General features: G+C 32.3%; 1 protein-coding gene across 5 annotated transcripts; it reads right to left on the bottom strand.

The window, feature by feature from the left end:
- Positions 1 to 2,251: 2,251 nt before the first annotated feature.
- Positions 2,252 to 22,685, bottom strand: LOC127707427 (plasminogen-like). 5 transcript variants are annotated; one of them, XR_007984854.1, is made up of 11 exons: positions 22,486 to 22,685; positions 21,357 to 21,599; positions 19,283 to 19,516; positions 18,021 to 18,101; positions 16,751 to 16,829; positions 13,645 to 16,029; positions 7,527 to 7,772; positions 6,456 to 6,575; positions 4,897 to 4,962; positions 4,537 to 4,615; positions 2,252 to 3,599 (listed from the first exon to the last, which is right to left on the bottom strand). XR_007984854.1 is itself a non-coding variant. In XM_052211938.1 (6 exons), the coding sequence occupies exons 1-6, from the start codon at positions 10,442 to 10,444 to the stop codon at positions 2,528 to 2,530; spliced, it is 1,638 nt and encodes a 545-aa protein (XP_052067898.1). In that variant the 5' UTR covers positions 10,445 to 10,509; the 3' UTR covers positions 2,252 to 2,527. The 5 variants fall into 5 exon arrangements, 3 of the variants coding, with proteins under 3 accessions (XP_052067898.1, XP_052067899.1, XP_052067900.1); XR_007984855.1 differs by lacking the exon at positions 21,357 to 21,599; XM_052211938.1 differs by lacking the exons at positions 13,645 to 16,029; positions 16,751 to 16,829; positions 18,021 to 18,101; ... (1 more) ...; positions 21,357 to 21,599; positions 22,486 to 22,685 and adding an exon at positions 10,390 to 10,509.
- Between the last annotated feature and the right edge of the window lie 351 nt (positions 22,686 to 23,036).

Here is a 23,036-nt window from a genome sequence, read left to right as displayed (position 1 = left end):
GAAAACATGAACATGTGCAATGGCAAAATATAGGTATCGACAGATTGTAGGACCGTGAAAGTGCATATGACATGTGTATAACAATAACATTTAGTTTGGTTTTAATTTACTGATAAAAAAGTCAATATTTATACCAATAAAAACAATATTCAAAGATCTAATTACAGTGTTGAATTGTTAACCTTATAGAATAAGTTTATTCAAAGGATTGATGAGTTTACCCGGATCGTAAACAACATCACTGTAAAATTTAGGATGTGCTATTCCGTTTGAAATAAGTTTTCTACAGGTCTAACAGCCGAACTGGCGAACCAAATCTTTGTATCTATGGGAGAATTTAGTAAAGGTTTTAAGTAATTTGCGGTAACGAAATCCTTGACTTAATAATTTACCAGTACATGTAATACATTGATTACGCTCATTGAAATAAAAATTGTCACTACAGACACGGACATAGCGAACGAGTTGTGATATATAAACACCGTTAGACGATGCCAAAGGAACATCACCGTCCAAAAAAGGAAAATTAACAATAGGGCAAGAAAAATCATCCCTCTTGTCTTGATGAATTTTCTTGTGATAAATAGATTTTTTTGTCAATGTATTTTATCAATCCCACATCCCCCAAGAACAGTTGTTAACTGGATATTGCATGGACAGTGTACACTGTGTATTATTAACAAACACGTTGTTTACCTCCTGTTAACTGGATATTGCACGGACAGTGCACACTTTGTATTATTAACAAACACGTTGTTTATCTCCTGTTAACTGGATATTGCATGGACAGTGTACACTTTGTATTATTAACAAACACGTTGTTTACCTCCTGTTAACTGGATATTGCACGGACAGTGCACACTTTGTATTATTAACAATCACGTTATTTACCTCCTGTTAACTGGATATTGCACGGACAGTGTACACTTTGTATTATTAACAATCACGTTATTTACCTTCTGTTAACTGGATATTGCACGGACAGTGTACACTTTGTATTATTAACAATCACGTTATTTACCTTCTGTTAACTGGATATTGCACGGACAGTGTACACTTTGTATTATTAACAAACACGTTGATTACCTCCTGTTAACTGGATATTGCACGGACAGTGTACACTTTGTATTATTAACAATCACGTTGTTTACCTCCTGTTAACCGGATATTGCACGGACAGTGTACACTTTGTATTATTAACAATCACAGACCACAAAGGACCAAAAGAAAAACGACGTAAAGACTAACAACAGGCATCTTTGTACATCTTATAGTGATGATCATTGTTGTTGTATCTATCTCTAAATAACCAGAAATACTAAAATGTCTCAAACAAAGTCCAAAAACTCCTACTTGGGGTCAATTTAATGGTTTCAGTCATAGGCATTTTTGAAGAACTTGAATTGTTGATAATTTTTGCAAATCACAGTTTCTGTCTATCTATTATAGTTTCCAAGTAATTAGGCAAAATGACGAAATTGTGAGAAAAATAAATATCGTCATATGATGTTAAAAACTCAACTAAGGAGTCCATTGAGTCGTCTGATAATTTTTGTACCATTAAAGAGTAGACATACGTGGATCTTGATATTTATAATCTGTTGTGCTGTATCTATTAAGATTTCTAAGATATAAGACAATTACCTCTATATTTACCCCATGGCCATGTTGGTTGATTTATCGGAATGAAATGAACCAACTTTAATGTAGATGAGGATCAATCATGTGAAGTTTTGTATAAAATGGTTCGATCATTAGTTTCGGAAAAGATCTTTTCAAGAAGTTAACCACGTGCCAAATGATAGGAAAATCTCATTTCACAATAATATGAAAATACTAGTATATTTCTTTTGTTGTAAAAATTCAAATCAAACCAATTTTCAATTTCTTATCATTTACAGAACATGCTTTGCATTGAATCATGATATTGATATCGGCTAACTATTTAACTTTATACCAGAAAATTTAGGACTGGCACATTCATGCATCATTTTATTGACCTAAACTATAACACAGGATAGATTAATGCAAGCATTAGTTGTCTCATTTTGTAAAGCCAACTTGTGCTCAGATGTAACTTTATTGGTACAGATGTATTTTTTATTTAGTGAAATATCGATCGCTTACGCCACACTTTTATAGTTTATTTTTACATTGTTCAGTCATTGATGGTACCCAAATCAAGTCTAGGCCTCAGATTTTTCAAGCAATAATTAAACCATGTTAGATCTCTATAATTAAAAAAAAAGTATTAACAGCTATCTTTATTTTTTAATTGCAATGTGCATAAAATGTTACCGTTCAAGACAAAATGTGTTAATTCTATTTGTTTTCCATTTTCTGCGTTAATGATATGAATGCTTAAATCGGCGTAAACATGACTCATTTTCCCCTAGGAAATAGATGTACGTCTCAGTTAATTAATAATCATGTAGCTTGTCCGGAAAGTGACCACTTTAACCTGACCTACTAACTAATTGTTTGATATCCGACTACTAATTTAAACCTATGAAGTGTTTCCGTAAAATTAGAATTGATAAGTGTCATCAAAAACATCGGACGGTGATACTAAAGTCGTTGGGGACATGATTGGTACATAAACATTGTCACTTTCTACAAAATCTGTCTTTTTCTTCGAGATTCCAAAATTCATGGGCATATAACACTGAGATTGTCCATTATTATTTTGTTCTGAATTCTGCACGTTCTGACTGCTAGATGCCCTGTTAATTGGTGAAGAATAATGACTATTAGGATCTTCTGCTTGATTTTCCATCGATAGGCTTTCACTGACATTGATATAGTTTGCTGTTGGAGAGAAATTGTCTCCAATATTTTGATAATTTGGTATTTTCTTTTTAGACGTTTTTGCTGCCCGAGAAGATTTTGTAAAGTTCATATTGTCATAAGGATTACACTTTTTCGTAGGCGTATTCATACCCTCCTTTTCAGCTGACAAATAATCGGCACCAAATTGTCTGCTTGTCTTATGGTGGTTTAATGATTTATTGTCTTTGTAATTTATCTGTTGATTTTCGTACACATGTTCAGAGCTATCATTATCAGGACTACATTGGTCCGATTCCAGAAGAAATGTTGCTGCTGTACTGTAGCCGTCGTTGTGGTCACCTGACCATTTTATTGGTGTCGATCTATTTGTTTTGTCATATGAATTTCCATTGTAGTTGGCGTGGTTATATTTATTGGCACAATCAGCCAGACATGTTGGTGAACTACATTCTCGTAAAACGTCATAAGATGGCGGTAAAATGTCTCCTGAGTAATTTTGTATGACACTATATTCAGAATCATCGGTATATTTACATCTTGTATCTTCTGTCAAATTTCTACTTTTTAAAGTTTTTGAAACATTCCGTACAGCTGTGGGTTCCAACGTGTAACTATTGTTTTTATATGCCATTGAAAGCAAGGTTGAGCTGTTGTTACTTAGAATATCTCTGTTGGTAAGATGTGTTTCGGCAACATAATCAATACGATCGCTTCCGTGATCATGATGATCTAATTCAGAACCGGAAAGTGCATTAATATGTAGTATTTCTACATTGTCACCGGCATCAATGTCTTTGGTTTCTCTAAAACTAAACAAGAATATCTGTTTAATCAACCACCTTAATGTTCATGCGGTATTCAAAACATAAATGTTTGGTCATGTGACAATTATAAAGGTAAGATCAATCTAATCAGAATAATGGATCAACTCAGGCTGGCATGTCTTCACATGCAGAAAGTTACTATCTTCCCAAACACTGTAACTTATTGAACCACTGAGCACATAACAACTGTGGCTCAACCGAGGGCTCAACACATCAATCAAGTACAAACCTCCAGGTTATTGAACATGTTTCCTTCCCCTTATTTCATGTCTATTCAAATGGAGTTTGTGTTATGATTATGGATATTATGGATAGACAACTGATTTCAGGACTTCATGCTAAGTCAAGTTTGGAAAAGGGAATCAATTTAAGATGTCAATATAAGTGTGTAAATTTCTACAAGAAATGCTCCTTTCGTTTTGTCTACTCCTGAACATCTATGACGACCATTAAGTGACCTCTACATATTTATTAGTAGTGTAGTAGAAAAGAATATAACCTCTACATATCTATTTGTGGTGTAGTGAAGTAGAAAAAAGTGTGACATCTACATATCTATTTGTGGTGTAGTGAAGTAGAAAAAAGTGTGACATTTACATTTCTATTTGTGGTGTAGTGTAGTAGAAAAGAATATAACCTCTACATATCTATTTGTGGTGTAGTGAAGTAGAAAAAAGTGTGACATTTACATTTCTATTTGTGGTGTAGTGAAGTAGAAAAAAGTGTGACATCTACATATCTATTTGTGGTGTAGTGAAGTAGAAAAGAATATGCCCTCCTCTACATATCTATTTTGAATATCCGTTGGTATCCTTCGCCTCTCACTTGTGGCAAAGTGCAGTAAAAATGAATACTCTATTGACTCTAACAGTCTGAGAATAAACAGTCAAACAATGGTCTGATCATGACAGAGTATACTTACTGTCGAAATATCGTTATTGTAATGACAGCAATCAATAATAATCCAAATATGCATCCACCAATTAATGTTGCTATGGTAACTAGAATAAATGACAAAATCTAGAATTATTAAATGCATATATTATGGTGATGTATAGCTAAACACGCTATTTTATAAAGCTTTTTAATTTTGTTTTGTTGTCATTATTAAATAATGACTTACTGACTTTGCCCCCTCTCCTAAACCCCTCTCCAAGCAAATGATTAAAAAATTATAAAATTTAAAAAATAAAATCATGTTTTCCTTTTTTCTATTTTAACTGAAGTCAACAAAGTTTAAACTGTCAGATAAGCTGTCACTTGTTCGTTAACATATACTTACTGGTCTCACGTGTGTGATTATTGGTCAGTGCGGATTCACGTGGTTCTATAGATGTTGTGTTCTCCACTGAAAACAGCAAAATGAAACGTGGATAATAGTCACATAGTTTACAGAGTTTATGTTAAAGATAAGAGAGCTTATATATATTAGCTAAAGATACTTTAGAAATAATATAAAGAAGCACAGAAGAAAAATTAAATAACAGTTTTTGGACAGTCTACCTGTTGTAATTGTTGAGAAATATCGAAAGGTAAAACAACGAGTCTTTATTATTCGATTTTGAAAGTAATGTGAATGCAACGCAATAAAAATTAAAAACCAATTGTTCAGAGAACAATTGAAGGTCTTTCCACAAAAAAACAAGAATTTTGATATGAAAATAGTAAAAATTCGGTTTAAAATGTCATTTCCAGCGTCAAATGATAGCTAATAGTACGCTGATTCCAAAAATATATGGTTTCTATACAATATTTTTTAAATAAGGGAAATAATTTGTTACTTCCGGTTTGAAAAAAGGTTACTTCCGGTATTGTTTCACTGTTTAATTGACACTGATTCCAAAAATATATGGTTCTATATACTTTTACATTCAAAAAGTACAAAAAAAATAGCTACTTCCGGTTTACACAGGTTCACTTCCGGTTCGTTTTTGAAGGTCATATGGCTTGCAACTAAATGCAAAAAGTCCCATGGCTTTATCATGTATACAAATGAGGTAAAAGCAAAGGTCAAAATCTAGAACGTCAATTTAATCTATGACCTTGGGCTCAATTTCAAGGTCATCAACCAAGGACCTCAAATCAAAACCCTAGATCTTAATTATATTTGGTTCATGAGTTATATCACCATATACATATTTTTAAATAAAGAGGGGAGAAAACTCTTATTTGATGTAAGCGCACCCTTTAAACCAATATGTATGTGTTACGACATGTCGCAACTTGCAATTAAGTAAAAATATTTTGTCGATATCTTATATCGTGTTTGAAAAGTGGTGAAAATAAGCCAAAATCCAAATTTAGAAATGACCTTGACCTTTGACCTTGACCCTATTTTCGTTTTTTTGGACCAAGGATCTCAAATCAAAAGACGCTAGGTCTTTATCACTTATGGTTTAAAAGCTACAACTACATTTTTCTTATTAAAAATACAAAAGGGGAAATAACTCCCATATGTAGTCTCCGGACCGCTTCGGTCAAAATTATTTTTTAAGATCCTGAAGATATAACAAGCAAATTGTTGAAATAATTTTGTCGTAATCTTAAACGGTTGCGAAGGAGATTTGTACACAAGAAAAACAGTGTTTGGGGAGATAACTCTTACAATAAAAAGTGTTCGGCTTAACAGGGTCAGTTTCAAAATCGTAATAACTGTTCGATATCATATGCAAAAAATCAAAGCGACATCTTGCGAAACAAAAAAGCACCGTCAGAAAAAAGTGGCGGAAGAAGAAAAAAATAATAATAATAATAATAATCAGAAGAAAACCAATAGGTATTTCCACAGAAAAGTGGAAAGACCTAATAAAGTCGAAAAATGTAATGAAGGATGTTACATACATGAGGTATCGTCAGTGACCGTCGATAGTCTTCTGTCGTTTTCTGTAGTAGAGGAATGCCATCTATTATGATCGGTCGTTGATCCGGTAGTGTCCTGGGTTCTAGTAGATAATGTTGAATCTATTAATAAATATAGAACAGCTTATAAACTAGACATTTATCTAGTTTAACTTTATGATATGAGCAAGTCCTCATAATTGAATTACTTGTAATTAAAAAATATTGAGAGTCAGCTAGACAGGAAACAACTTCGATAAATTAACTTTGATATTCACTAGGCCTAACATCTATCTAACAAAGTCATTACGAAGAAAAGAAGGACCGTTTTGCGCTGTATTTGAATCCCCCACAGGGGAGAAAAGACTCAACAAAGATAACAGGCTTATAAGGCATATACCATGTTACTCCAGTCGCGCGACTACATAAGACTCCCAAGTAGATCATATCCAATCAAAACAGGTGCAAGGTTAAATCATTATTGAAGTTGAAGAGCATTAAAAACCAAAAATTTTGAAAATATGTGCCAAATACTTAAATGATTCGAATATTTCAACATTTGAGAAACAGTTAATTCACAGAAATTGAACACATCAATGCTATTTCATATAAAAAAAGAGTACTGACGACTGTGCTGGTGAAATCCTCCGGGACGAAACGTCAAAACCAAGATGTTATTCCTATTTGATTTTGTAATATTATTTGCAAGTTTAGGCTGAATTTACCTTACTGAGCAGTTTATCTGATAAGGATTATCCTCATTCAATAAAGTCACATTACAGCACACAATCTCTTTAGAAAACCAACGATGACATGTATTCACTTTAAAATGCATATGATCCTTGTGATGCTGCCACTCAGATAATATATATTACCTAATTGAAATCTTCTACCCTATTTTTATTAATATGTCTTTTTCGGTATTTCTATCATTCTGTTAACACATTTCTATACACTCATTGTGTATTAACTACAAATCGAATAAACAAAACCCCCAATACTTCTATACATCGCTTTGTCACCAAAAGAGAATCATAACACCTCACACTTATCTGTGTAAAAAATCAAACTTACCCACACATCCGTATCTGATGGTTAGTACTTCATTAGAGAATGCACAAGAATCATCATAAATTTCATCTTTGGCTGAGACTTGGCAGCTTGTTAGTCCGTTACATTGCTGTTGTACACTTGTTGTCACTTCATTTCTACCACAGTATATAGCCCTACCTTCATACTTAGCAAAATATATATCTAACACCATTTCTCCATTACACCATAGTTCCTTTGTGCTGCCCTCTCGTACTGTCATTCGTATGGCTGAAATTTCAATATTTAAAACAATAGTATATCCCTAACACCATTAAAACTCATTCTTTACCCACAGACACATAAGTATCAATATTATAAAGAAATTACCCTTACTCTAGTTCTTATGTTCGGCGAAAGCGGTGATACTTATACTATATACCCTATGGCTATTTGGACTCTCCTACATTTGACATAAAGGACTTTAAGAGCCAGACATTTGTTTCGTGTGTCTTCAAAGCACCTGGAGGACCTTTGTGATATCATATAATGACAGACAAACAGTAAAAGTTGTTGTTCCCGAAAAACGGATTTTCATATGAATATCCTATTTCATCTTTCCTTAATCTCAGTCGAAAATTTTCTTTCGGACGTCAATGCCACAGCAAGCCTAACCGTTCGCATAGTTGTATGATACTTCAGATTGATTTATTTACAATGTCATATGTATAGCTAAAATAATATAATTACTAACCATGCTACGAAACTACCCATTGTTTTTATTACCCTAAGTAGCAATTTCATATCTGGTGATTATTTTTTTGTTTTTCTGATATGTTGCTGATTTTTTATCCTTATTTTTTATGTTCTTTTGATTGTCCAAATATTTGTCATGTATATTTATTGTCATGTATCTCAGTTTATATGATATGCAACATCCTCTCATCATTGCGATTTTACAGAAAAATAGTATCAACTGAAAAGTTCTCCGGCAAGTTTATAAATTATCCCGGCTTTTGGTGGGGTTCGTGTTGCTCAGTCTTTCGTTTTGTATGTTATATTTTGTCAACTGTTGTTTGTCTTTTGGTCGTTTTTTGTTTTTTGCCATGACATTGTCATTTCATGACTTTGAGTTTTTTGTTTTTTGCCATGACATTGTCAGTTCATGACTTTGAGTTTTTTTGTTTTTTGCCATGACATTGTCAGTTCATGACTTTGAGTTTTTTGTTTTTTGCCATGATATTGTCAGTTCATGACTTTTAGTTTTTTTGTTTTTTTGCCATGACATTGTCAGTTCATGACTTTTAGTTTTTTTTGTTTTTTTGCCATGACATTGTCAGTTCATGACTTCGAGTTTTTTGTTTTTTGCCATGACATTGTCAGTTCATGACTTTGAGTTTTTTGTTTTTTTGCCATGACATTGTCAGTACATGACTTCGAGTTTGTTTTTTGCCATGACATTGTCAGTTCATGACTTTGAGTTTTTTTGTTTTTTGCCATGACATTGTCAGTTCCTGACTTTGAGTTTTTTGTTTTTTGCCATGACATTGTCAGTTCATGACTTTGAGTTTTTGTTTTTTTGCCATGACATTGTCAGTTCATGACTTTGAGTTTTTTGTTTTTTGCCATGACATTGTCAGTTCATGACTTCGAGTTTGATTATTCCTTTGGTATCTTTCGCCTCTTTTTTAAGAGTTCACATTGTAAATTGGGTGACCGTAACAGTGTCTTAGTTTCTAGCATGATTAAAACATATTGGAAAATTTTAATACATTACCATCTTTTTTTATCAGTATGACATTGTTACCAGTTTTTTTTTATCAATATGACATTGTTACCAGTTTTTTTTTATCAATATGACATTGGTACCAGTTTTTTTTTTATCAATATGACATTGGTACCAGTTCTTTTTATCAATATGACATTATTACCAGTTTTTTTTTATCATTATGACATTGTTACCAGTTTTTTTTTATCGATATGACATTGTTACCAGTTTTTTTTATCAATATGACATTGGTACCAGTTTTTTTTATGTTTCTGACACCAACACTTACTTATAGGTAAAAGCGTTAGTCGTATGATGGGTGATACATGCAGGTGATTTTTACCGTCAATGCACAGGATTTTATTATTTTTTACATATGTTTTTCATATTGTACCTTGAAGAGTATAAAACTTTACAAATTAGAGTTGCGTCGGAAGCGCTTCTCTGGATTTAACTTCGAACGCTCAAAGCCAAATGTTTGAAAGCCAAGGATGTACAGGTATACTTGAAAAACGTAAGGAACTGTATAACCAACAAGAAAGAAAAAAGAATCGCCAAATAACTTACGTTTCCATCTCCTATCATATGCAGTACATAAGATACGATAAGCTTATTCTAACGATTCTAGAAATGTATAACAAAAATCATCAAACGTGCCAGTGATCAATTTCACAATAAATCTTACGAGAAAAAATATTCGTAAGTCATGAACATTTCAGTATAAGTTATGATAATTTAAGTTGTAAGAGTTTTTGTAAAAAGTGCTGCAGGCCTACAAGTGTGTACGCTTGCAGAATGGTTTCGTCTACAAAAAACTCATCAGTGACGCTCGAGTTAAGAAGTTAAATGATTAAGACAGTACGAAGTAGAAGAGCACTTACAGTGGCGGATCCAGAACTTTTTGTAAGGGGGGCCCACTGACTGACCTAAGGAGGGAAAGGGGGGGGGCGCCCGCTCCAGTCATGCTTCAGTGATTCCCTATATAATCAACCAAATTTTTCCCACAAAAGGGGGGGGGGGCTGGATCCGGCAAATACAGCCAAGGTAATCTATTCCTAGGGTAGAAAATCCTAAGTGACATATATTCTTACATAACAATACCGAGTGTTGTTCATCTTTACTTTTGTTTAGAAAACTTACCATTTGATGCCTTTAAAATCCATAGAAACGTGCAAACAAAAGTAAAACGATGCATTATATCCTATAGAGGTAATAGTAAGTGTTCTATCGGTATAAATATTAAAAGCTGCAGTCACTCCATCATGTGATGAAACCTTGAGTACTTGAAGTTTGTATGACTATGTTTCATAATCATTTCAACAAGGTCAATAAGGACACTTGAACATCTTAAATGTCCTTTGTTTGTGTTTAGTTGCTGTATAAAATGCATAGAATGGTGTAATGTAGATACAGTCTTTAAATGAAAATAACACTTAATTTCTTGCTTCCGATGCGCTTTTCTAGATTTATCTGCACCAGGAACGCTGACACCTAAAACTTTTGAAAGCCAAGTATGTGTAAATACCTGAACCTGTGAGGAGCTTTATAACAATAGGCAATTTGTGTTCCTCTTTACATGTTATTTTTTAGTATTGCTATCACAATGTCGTATACTAGTCATACCCCTTTGTTCATAAAGATGCATTTTTTTTAATATATTCCACAAAAAATGTAAATGTTCACCGAATACATGTGTAATTATTTTTCCTAATTTTTTATTAGAGTTAATTCTTTTTCGTATAATGATATTGACCAATCATTAAAATCTAAGTCTCTTCATTGACTTCATTATCAAATTGTATACGTCTTTACTCAGCAGTACTGCATAGTTTCTGTTTTTCTTTTCTTAACCTTCAAGAACGAGGAAATGACTTTTTTCTTACAAAGATATATTCTTTATTCGTCAATTGCCTTTACAATGATACTCCACTGCTTTAAAAAACTTTAATTTCATTTCTATATAAAAATAAGAAGATGTGGTATTAGTATCCACAAAATTTCAAATGAAGTGGATGTAAGCAATTATAGGCAACCGTACGGTCTTCAACAATAGAAAAAACAAAACAACACCGTATCTATTTTTTTATATATTTGTTTAGTAACTATTGTTAGATATTTTTTTACCCGCAGTAGAACAGTCATAACTTCAAGTTAAAACAATAAATTCTTTATATAGTTACAATACGGATACTGCTAAAATCATGAGGTCTGCATGAAATTGAAACAGATGGACTTCAAACCGGTTTATATGACAAATGTGGTTGCTTTAGCTTTCCCATTATCAACTTCCCATTTGTTAGTACTAACATATACCAAAGGTTTGGAAGTTAATCACTCTTCATCTAAAACCTTCCGATTCTACAGTGACCAGAATATCAAATTTCGGATTAACAAATTGATTCCTTTCTCAATACAGCTTCATTTTCAGTATACATAACTAATCTTGTTTATCATAAGCGCAAAATAGTAGCAAAGCATTTAACTGTAATAAATGTTTAAATCGGTATTCCGCATACATGCGATCCTTTGAAAAACATTTTTTTCAATTTCCAAGTTACCGGGCCCGATCAATTTCTGCTTCTTTCTCTGTCTCAGGCAATTGTATAACGTTTCCCTCTTCATAGTAGTTTGGTGACTTTTCCAAAAGTATATAATAGATACAATATTAAGGTGAATTTGTTTGTATAAGTAAAAATTTCAGGTTTAAAACCGGATCTTTTGATTAGAAGCTAGGTTGCAATTGCTTGTGTAATAAATAAATTGAGATCAAAGTGAACGACGTTTCCTGAAAAAAGAATTGAATGCAGATAAAGGAGTATGAACAATTACTCTCAGACTGTCGTACAAAACATAAATATTTCAATAAATGTCTTCATGTCACGAAACAAATTCGTTTTAAGCTAGGAATTAACCTCGAATGCTTAAAAAATCTAATCAGGTTCACGTATTGCACACTACTTTTGCCTGCTTTTATGAACTGTAACAACAGTCAGCATATACCCACTTTTTTATAGGTCACAGAGATATATAAAGTATAGCTTGTGGATTTTTTGTATATCTTTTATTCATTTATCAAGTTCGTCTTAAAATACATATAGTCAAGTCTGTCAGCGCCAAATATAGCATAATATAAACATATTGCAACATAAATGATTTCAATGGTTTTATAATACCAAAGCATGGCACAATCATATATAAAAAGTCTAGAAAAATCGTACGATCGGAAATCATCATTTTGGCCTCAAAACCTAGATTTTAACCAAAAATCGATAGAAATTGTGAAAATTTTTGAAAAGCTAAATTATGGATGTATGTAAGCCAAGCACATGTCAAAAACGAACTCAAGTTACTAATCCGACTACAAAGAACATTTCCGATGGTAAATTTAGAATCCAGAGTTAGGATTTATTGGTAAAATAGCAATAACTGTTCAAAGACAGTGGGCTGTTCTTTTTAAAAAATCATAGTGATCATAAATTATTTTTTGCGGACACAGACAAAGTTACCTTATATCCTTTTTCACTGAACTATTCCAAGAATACATTAGATGCACCCATAAAATGGAAAAAACGCTTTATAAAAGTAGCCTCCGAAGCCCATTCCTGAATAAACCATCATAGGAACGGTCAAATCATAAAAAATTAAAGCCAGGGATGTACAAATATTAAAATACTTTAGGAGCTATGCGACTTTAAATGATCTCAGGAGAACAGTCCAAACCACATGAAGTCCGCAAAAACTGCTGGATCATGAACATTAATATCTTAATAATTAAGTCAGCATTGCCTGCTGGAGTGTGAACCTTAGTATCTTAATAATTAAATCAGCATTGCCTGCTGGAGTTTGAACTTTAGTATCTTAATAATTAAGTCAGCATTGCCTGCTGGAGTATAAACCTTAGTATCTTAATAGTTAAGTCAGCATTGCCTGCTGGAGTATGAACCTTAGTATCTTGATAAGTAAGTCAACATTGCCTGCAGGAGTACGAACCTTAGTATCGTTGAAGTCAGAATTGCCTGATGGAGTATGAGCGGTAGTATCTTAATAATTTATAGTTTTATCAACAAAGTTTAAGAAAGGTTGATAAAAATCATGTCAGTGACTAAGCATTGACTTCTGAGCTGACAATACCCTCGAAGACTAACAATACACCAGCAGCGGTATTTACTAAGTGCTAGAGAAAGAAAATAACACATTTATCAATTTGGAGCTTCCGAAGCGCTTTTCTTGAATGACCTTTATAATCCATAGAGGACATTGTTAACAATCACTGTTTTTTTTAATTTATTTATTCCAACAAATACAATACAAGTAACATCAACAACCATAGCTGTTTAACAATAATAAATTAAAAAAAAACGCTATTAATAAAAGATAAAATAAAATAGTGCTTACATGAAAATCTTCGTGGAAGCCATATGTCGTTTGCCTGGGTATTTCATTGATTGCCACATATTAATGCGACACATGACGAGATTCATGTTTATAGTTAATGATATGATATTAATATCTTTTATACAATTTCCGGTGCAAAGTGCAAATTCTGGAAAAAATGGGGATGAAATAGGTATAAATATCACAAAAAACGGCATATCAAATTCTTATAAGAGACAAAACATGTAGTAGCAGAAACTACACTTCACCTCCTTTCGATAAATATTATATTGCATGGATGTTTTCTCTGTCTTTAACGAATCACGATCATATGTTGCCTATTCCTTTTTGAATCACGTAAAAACTATTTACTACGGGAAATCAGAAGTTAAATACTATACAATTACTGACTTTTGATGAGGTAAATGTGTGGTTTTATTGACTTTTGAAAAACTGAAATTCACTGAGGCCATCGGCCGAAGTGAATGTCACTAGGTTTTTCAAAAGTCAATTAAACCACATATTTACCGAAACAAAAGACAGTAATTGTTTTATTCCATGTTCCGAGCGAGAAAAATATGTATAAAATAACAGTTATTTACCAAAACCAACTAAACGTCAAACATTGTATCGTTATTATACACGTAAAAGCACGCGACGTTTTGCGCGGTGAATATACTTTTTCCGCAGGTGAATATGCTTATTTATTCAAAATCCCATTCATATAGAAAAATCTACTAAAGTTCTATTAATATGGAATAAACATTTTTATTGAACTACTTTAGAGGATTAATAGAAAAGCTAAACAGTCTCCTTCCAAATAATATTCCAGTCCCTATTTGGCAGGAAGCAATAAAACATGTCAACAAATTTATACTCTCGTCCCTATTTGGCAATAAGCAATAAAACATGTCAACAAATTAACACTCCACTTTCTTCAAAGCTCCATTTCCAGTGTACGTTTGACTGGTTTTTTTAAAGCTCCATTTCCAGTGTACGTTTGACTGGTTCTTTTAAAGCTCCATTTCCAGTGTACGTTTGACTGGTTCTTTTAAAGCTCCATTTCCAGTGTACGTTTGACTGGTTCTTTTAAAGCGTCATTTCTAGTGTACGTTTGACTGGTTCTTTTAAAGCTCCATTTCTTGTGTACGTTTGACTGGTTCTTGTAAAGCTCCATTTCCAGTGTACGTTTGACTGGTTCTTTAAAAGCTCCATTTCCAGTGTACGTTTGCATGGCTCTTTTAAAGCTCCATTTCCAGTGTACGTTTGACTGGTTCTTTTAAAGCGTCATTTCCAGTGTACGTTTTACTGGTTCTTTTAAAGCTCCATTTTCAGTGTAAGTTTGACTGGTTCTTTTAAAGCTCCATTTCCAGTGTACGTTTGACTGGTTCTTTTAAAGCTCCATTTCCAGTGTACGTTTGCATGGCTCTTTTAAAGCTCCATTTCCTGTGTACATTTGATTGTTCTTTTAAAGCTCCATTTCTACTTTAATTTGACTGATTTCGGATTTGTTTAAATTATAGTTTCATCTACTACTATGTCTTGTTGAATTTTTGCACAAGATTTAAAACCGAATTTGACTGTTGCATTGTATCCGGAGATAGACTGGCAGATGAACTCGATTGTTTACATGTGATAGAGGACTGAGATTTGTCATTTTCCTCTGATATATTTTTACTATCATCGCTGGGAACTTCATTGTTTTGAGCAGAAACAATTTGTGTTGAATAAAGTGGATTATCTTTTGCATCCAGTCCTATAGTTTCATTTTCACATTCATCTTGTTTCGATAATGGTTTGTTCAAAACTTCTATATGCCTTGATTTGTCATGACTATTGGTCTGTTGAAACGTCTTATTTGATTGCATTATATACGTCGACTCAGTGTCTTTCTTGATTGGTTTTGGTAATGGCTTATCGATAGTTCCATTTTCAGGCTTGATTATTTTTGGTGAAGGTTTGGGCGATGGTTTAGGCTTTCTCAAAATTGGTTTTATTGCAGCTTTTGGTTTCGGTGGTTCTTCACAACGTTCAGCGATTTCATATTCATTCTCATATAAATCATCGGACGCAGCTATCTGATTTTGATTACTGCCATTAGGAGTATCATACAGACTTGTATACGTCTGTTTTTGTTCATCACGTGACTCAGAAGAATTAGGCATCTCGTAAACGCGCGGTTTTACCATCGGCATGTTTGCATAATCTATCGGTTCGATTCTCTCCCCTTCCATAGCAGAATATCCAGGGTTGGTTGCGATAATGTTGGTCTCACCATCACTTTTTCTATTCCATCGGATAATTTTGCGAACACGTGCAAGTAATGTGTTGTTATGCTCAGGCGCAGCATATATATAAGATATTCTTTGGTCTGCTGTACTTGGTTCTGAATTAAATACTCCACGTCTGAAATAAAACCAAATATATGTTTACACCAGCAATTAAATATCATTAAATACTCCTAGTCTGAAATAAACCCATAACATGTTTACATCAGCAAATAAATATTCCACGTCTGAAAAAAACACATATATATGTTTACACCAGCAATTAAATATTTCACGTCTGATATAAACTTATGTATGTTTACATCAACAAATAGATACTCCACGTCTGAAACGAACTCATACATGTTTACATCAGCAATTACATGCTCCACGTCTGAAATTAACACATATATGTTTACATTAGCAATTAAATACTCCACGTCTGAAATTAACACATATTATGTTTACATTAGCAATTACATACTCCACGTCTGAAACAAAATCATGTATGTTTACATCAGCAATTAAATACTCCATGTCTGAAACAAACTCATGTATGTTAACGTCACTGTCCAATTTTCGAGAATGGCAGAGCTCGCACGATCATCTTTACCCGTCACATTCTATTTTTGCTTGTACAAGGCTAGCAACTAACACAATGGCTGTCGTTGTTTACTGTCCGACACATTCATTTTTCGTCTATTATTGTAGTATCAATCGGGCCGTTTGTTTCCTCTTTCGATTTTTTTCTTCACATTTTGACAACACAAGACCTTACAGTACGGTATTGGGTTTCTTATTGTTGAAGTGTCAATGGTGGTCTTTAATTGAGTTCAAATTGTTCATTATGGTCAACATACCTTTTTAGTATTAAAATTACAGTCACTAGTACGATTGAAGTCACTAACACGCCAAATAATATTCCCAGGATGACAGCAACTATAGAAAAAAAAATACAACAATATATGATATATACCGTGTACACTACTAGTATATAGATAAAAATATCAAACATATTAGTTCATAAAAATGACAGGTACTGATATTAAACGACAATTAAAAATATGACAAGAAAAAAAGGTACAGGATATTAAACGACTAAGAATATGAAAAAGAAAACAGGTATGTACAAGATATTGCTTGTGGGGTTTGGTTATCTCCCCATTTTAAAAATGGATAAAGGATTAATGCAAAGATAACAACCTGAAACGGCAATAGGAACCAAAGACATTAGAAAGTGGACCAACATTACAATTAAAGCACCACGAATAACTGAATAAAAAACTAATAAAGGTGGCAAGTACTAAAGATATTTACAGCTGTACGAAAAAAACAAAGTAATAAATATGCTTAGTAACAATGACCATAGCAAACAGACTTAAAGCCCTTTAAAAAAATAAACAGCAATAACAGCTTGACAGAAATGTAGATATACAATAACTGGACTACAATAACAAATTATGTATTTCATAAACGTTAAAAAAACATAAATTTTCCCACAAACGATGGAGAAATTTAAAGTGACGAATCAAGTCACATAACCAGCTGTATCCTGTGGTTTAAATAAATAACGTGATAAGTAAATCAATGGGAAACAACTCATTGGTACTGCAAACTATAACCAACAATAAGGGAAAAACAAATCATAAGCTAGAGATGATAGCGATTGAAACAAAAATAATCAAAATACACACCGAACAAACTGCCGACATATGGTTTACTAATATGGTTACAATGTAAAGTGTGATTTCAGAATAAGAAAATCCACAAAAGCCAAAATGGAGAATTTGAGACATAAATTCTGATATTTAAAATTCTAATTCGAAACTGAATGAACAGAATACTCCTTTATTTCAGATCAACGCTTTTGACAATTTAATAGTAGTTAGTCCTTAATGATTGACCAATAAAAATGGCTGCGGTGTTCGCAATAAAATGTTGCACGTTTGTTCCAAAAATATGAAAGTATTCATATAAACTAAACACAATTAGTTAAAGCATTCAATATTCATCTGACACAAGTTCTGATTTATAGATGTTTAATGGTCATTGATGTTTGTTTTTGCTGTTATTTTGTAATGTTCGAAATTTCTTTTCACGAGTTCCCAATTTTGAATAAGAAATACAAACCTGGAGTGTCATCATCCTCGTCAATGACGTCATCTTCTGTCGCAATCAACTTTGGTGTGGAAGTCCGAATCGTTGTTAATTCTAAACAATAATGAAATTAAGATTTCAAAGTCAAATAATTGTCGTCATAATATTATGATATATTGTAAAAAAAAATACAACTATACTAAATGATCATACCATGAACTTTTTCTGAATGAAATTTTCTATACATTTTTTAACAGATGTATATGTGCTCATCTGGACAATACAATGTTTTTTAGTTGTACGTTTCCATTAAATAGTTTTATTTTTAAAAGTTATCAAAAACCTTGAAAATGAAAATAACACTAACAATATTTCGTCACGGCCCGATGCATTTTTAATTATTTATCTTCATTAGTATATATCAAACCTATACATTTGAAAGCCAGGGATCCATAAATGTGCAACAAAGTTAGGAGCTAAATGACCAAAAGGGACCTAAAAATAAGAGCCAAATTAGTCTAATATCAACTTTAACTGAGGAAGTTGGAACCCTGGTTTCTTAATAATTTCTTCATTTATCAATGGGCATTTTAGTAAAAAATATGTAATAAAAGGGCGCATTGTATTTTGCGCCAATTTGTTTTTAAAATGCAGAATTTCCTTTGTGCCAATATAAAATACTGCTTTTGCGCCAAATTAAAGGTAAAATATAACGGAAACGTTTAAATATAAGTTGTATCCTGAGTAAAAGGTTCGTAAAAGAAATGTTGTAGATTAATGCAGTATTGACCCCTAACTCAAAGAAAAATAATAAATGAAAAATAATTTAAATTTCGCAAAAAAAAGGAAAACCGAAAGATTTCAGTATACAAAATGTACTAATTATGTCATCATCCTATGCTCCATCTTGATTGGAGGGTAACCTGGGAAGGTTTTTAATAAGCACACGTTGTGCGTACGTATATCGTTGTACTAAATTAATTGTAAGTTGCTTTCCTACTTAGAGAAACGACTTATTTCAGATTTACCCTTTTCTTTAACTATCAACAGCATACCTCGTGATACAATAGACAAAAACCAAATGCAAGTATGCAATAGACTAATTGTGTAAGCAAGTTCTATGGTGGAAACAGGTCTTTTATTTTATGTTCGATATAAACGTTTTTATTACTTGCATCAGGACCAAACCAATTGGAACTTTCACAATTCAGATTACATGAACTACTTAGTATTTCCAACAACTTCTAAAGTCCGTTAATTCTACTATAAAGGTTTTTGAAAACCATAAAACGTACCACACAACTCAATTTCACAGTATTCCCATCTTAAATCGGGGTCAGTAGTGTAACACCAAGGTCTGTCGTCTTCATCCGGGTTCCTACAGTAGTTTTTATTCCCTCTTCCAGTCGGCCATTGTTTCGGGACATGTGGATAGTTGCTTTCCCATCTCTGACAGGTTATACCACTTCCTGTTATACTTCTAGTTCCGTTGTAAAACGCTTTACCATCTATCCGGTAATAACAATCCTCTGAAATATTTAATATTATCTTCTACAGTGACCTTATATATATATATTGCTTAAGTTCGTTTTTTTAATTCTAAAGGTCTAACTTGCCAAAGTAGAAATGTTCGTAACTCATTTGAGGTCCCTTCGGTTATATTGTCCTTATGTATTCAACTTTCTAAACTTTTGACTTTGAGCGTTATGATGAAGGTTTATTTAAAAGCGTTAAAACACAATTAGATACGGAATGAATTGTTTTAGCAATGACTTTGTACCCTTAATGCAGAGAGTAGAAATTATGAGTTTTCCAAGAATCGTTTGGTTTTCGTAAAGAAAGATCTTTCAATGAAATATAGCATTAAGATACTTTGCAGAAAATTATGTGGTGGTTCAGAGTTCTAGTTATATTCATGGAAAACTCTTTTTTGTTTGTGTGTGTTTTTCCCTCACATTTTTCGTTTTCAAACAATATTAGTTATGTATTCAATTTCCAAGTATTTTTACCCAGTACCAAAGGGAAATTCAATAGGTTGCTGAAACGAACTTTTAGTGTATGAGTGAATGTTACTGAAATGAAATGTTAGCGTATGAATGCGTGATACTGAAATGAACTTTTGGTGCATAAATGCATGTAACTGAAATGAAATGTTAGCGTATAAATGCCGGTTACTGAAATGAAATATTAGCGTATTAATACGTGATACTGAAATGATCTTTTGGCGCATAAATCCATGTAACTGAAATGAAATGTTAATGTATAAATACTAGTTACTAAAATGAAATATTAGTGTAAAAATGCCAGTTACTGAAATGAAATATTAGTGTAGAAATGAGTGATACTGAAATGAAATGTTTGTTTATAAATGCATGTAACTGAAATGAAATGTTAGTGTATAAATGCATGATACTTTTAAAAAGAAAATAAGGGGAATACAAGAGTGTTACTAAAATGAAATTGAAGCTGTAACCGCATTTTACTGAAATGAAATTCAAGTGTATAACTGCGTTACTGAAATGAAATTTAAGCTATAAACGTATTTTACCGAAATGAAATGTTGTTGTATGAATGCAAATGTTACTGAAATGAAATGTTGGCGTATAATGCATGTTTCTGAAATCAAATGTGATTACTGAACCAAAAATTTGGTGCATGAATACTGGTTATTTAAAAGAAATGTTAGTTTAGGAATACAGATTACTGAAATGAAATTGCAGTGTAGGAATAAAGGTTAATTAAACGAAATGTAAGTGTATGAAAGCAGGATGGTTTAGAAATTCAGGTTACTGAAAAGTTAGTTTAGGAATACAGGTTATTGAAAAGTTAGTTTATGAATACATGTTACTGGTTAGTTTATGAATACAGGTTACTGAAATGTTAGTTTATGAATATAGGTTAATGAAATGGTAGTTTAAGAATACAGGTTACTGGTTAGTATGGGAATACAGGTTACTGAAATGTTAGTTTAGAAATACAGGTTACTGAAATGTTAGTGTTAGTGTAGGAACACGGATAGGTCTACTGACTGGTAAATTATGTCATTAAGAAATGTTTGAAGATAAAATAGACAAGAATAGGAAAAATACTAAAAGTAATAATACTAAGAAAATGGTTTTTCTCTAGAAAAGGTTCGGAAATGTGCATTGTCATTTAAATTTAATCCAGACAATGTGCGTTTGATATAATTGTAGAACTGTGTGCACATATCAAATTCGCTGAATATCTATAATATATTGATATATTATTAACGTCAAAATCAGATATTATTTTTTTTTCAAACGGCCAATCATATGTGCCACTATACTGTGCGCCTTATAACAATAACATGAGTATAGCAATATGTTTCAAGCTGGTAAAAATTCGTACCGTAACATGTGTATCTTATAAACAAACTCTCATCGGGTCCGGTACATGAATCTCCAAAAATACTATCGTAAGCATACAATGTGCAATTACGTTTCCATTGACAACGACCTTTGACATGCAAGGTCACTTCATTTATTTTACAGAAGAAAGCATCTCCTTCATAGGAAGCGTATTCAATAATAATAACTTTTCCTGGAGGACATTGTAATACTTTGGTTCTGCCTTCCCTGATCTCAATTTGCTCTGAAAAATAGTTTTCGTAAACAATAAAAACAATTCAAAATCAAAATATGAACGTGTCGAATTAACTAAAATTTAAATTTGATAAGATCGAAATTTTATCACGATTTCGGAAGTATGTGACTTAATACCCGAACGCAAAACGTATCATACTAACTTAAAGGATTAAGTTTCAATGTATTGGAATTTAAATTTGATGAGATATTTAAACAGAAAATGAATAGATCTGCGGTTTATTTGAGAAATTTTCACACGTTTTACGTTATTTATTATTATGTTATCGGATTTGAAAATGAATAAATAATGTGTTGGTATACTTCGGCAATTTAAAAAACATTAGTGCAGAAACATATGTCGTAAGGGGATATAACATTCGGAATAAAACTACTAGTGCAGAAACATATGTCGTAAGGGGATATAACATTCGGAATAAAACTACTTAGAATAAACTGGTTCTTGTTGTACTCTTTTATTTTGGTTATATAATTTTATACGACAGTCTTTTATTTTGGTTATATAATTTTATACGACAGTCTTTTATTTTAACAAAGCTGCAGGAAATGAGCACAGTATAAGAGAGGACAGCGCAAGGTTGGGTTGCTGTCAACGGTGCATTATAAATTGGATGTCCTATTTTGTTTCAGAAACACAAACATTTTTTTTTTAATATCTCTGATTTATCGGCTTGTATTTAGATGTGAAGAAATTTAGGAGAAAAAAACACTAAGGATGTATATACTATAGTAAGCAATCAAGCGGGTCGTGTATATAGAAAGTTTGTTTATGGTAATCAGCCCTGAAGAAAAGCAGTAAATTGTCTACACAGAACTATACAAATGCATTATAAAATGTATATATATTACGTATGTATCTGCTTCAATACACTTACCTGAAGTAACAGGTAATAATGCTATAACCTCTATAAAAATCAGCGTTGTCAACAAAAATAAACTAGTGTCCATCTTTGATTTCGGTAGAGGTTAAATAATGTACACATTTAAACGACCGGAAAATGAATCAATTTTAAAATGACCCGTCACAACTGTTCAAACACTAAACCTCCATAATAATAAAATGACTAACGTCACATGTTACATATAGGTCACAGAGTACATCAAATTATTCGACTGTTAAATTTTGAATTGAAATGGAAAAAATCTGATTGACACATCCTCTGTTCCTTGTACAGCTGAATAAATATATATATATTGTCAAAATGTCCATATCTACATGTAATTAATGTTTTTATTATTATTTCAATTACAATTTAATTTGATATTGAATACTTTTCATGATACTTTTGGTTATATAATAGATGCATTGTCCTTGAAATGTTTCCTATTGAAATTTTTGGTTATATAAACGTTATCTAAATTTGTGTTTTCATTGAAAAAAATATATAAATATAGATACCAATGACAGACTATAAAAAGCAAACCT

Source organism: Mytilus californianus, unplaced genomic scaffold (assembly GCF_021869535.1).
Source record: "Mytilus californianus isolate M0D057914Y unplaced genomic scaffold, xbMytCali1.0.p SCAF_7, whole genome shotgun sequence".
In the NCBI taxonomy this organism is placed as follows: domain Eukaryota; kingdom Metazoa; phylum Mollusca; class Bivalvia; order Mytilida; family Mytilidae; genus Mytilus; species Mytilus californianus.
This window is presented reverse-complemented; position numbering and strand designations above follow the sequence as displayed.

Excerpts from the sequence above, each read along its gene's own strand:
- LOC127707427 (XM_052211938.1), bottom strand. The coding sequence starts at position 10,444 with ATGCATCGTTTTACTTTTGTTTGCACGTTTCTATGGATTTTAAAGGCA. Across the intron at positions 6,576-7,526 it reads CATCAGATACGGATGTGTGG|ATTCAACATTATCTACTAGA; the intron begins GTAAGTTTGATT and ends ATTTATTAATAG. Across the intron at positions 4,963-6,455 it reads GGTCACTGACGATACCTCAT|TGGAGAACACAACATCTATA; the intron begins GTATGTAACATC and ends TGCTGTTTTCAG.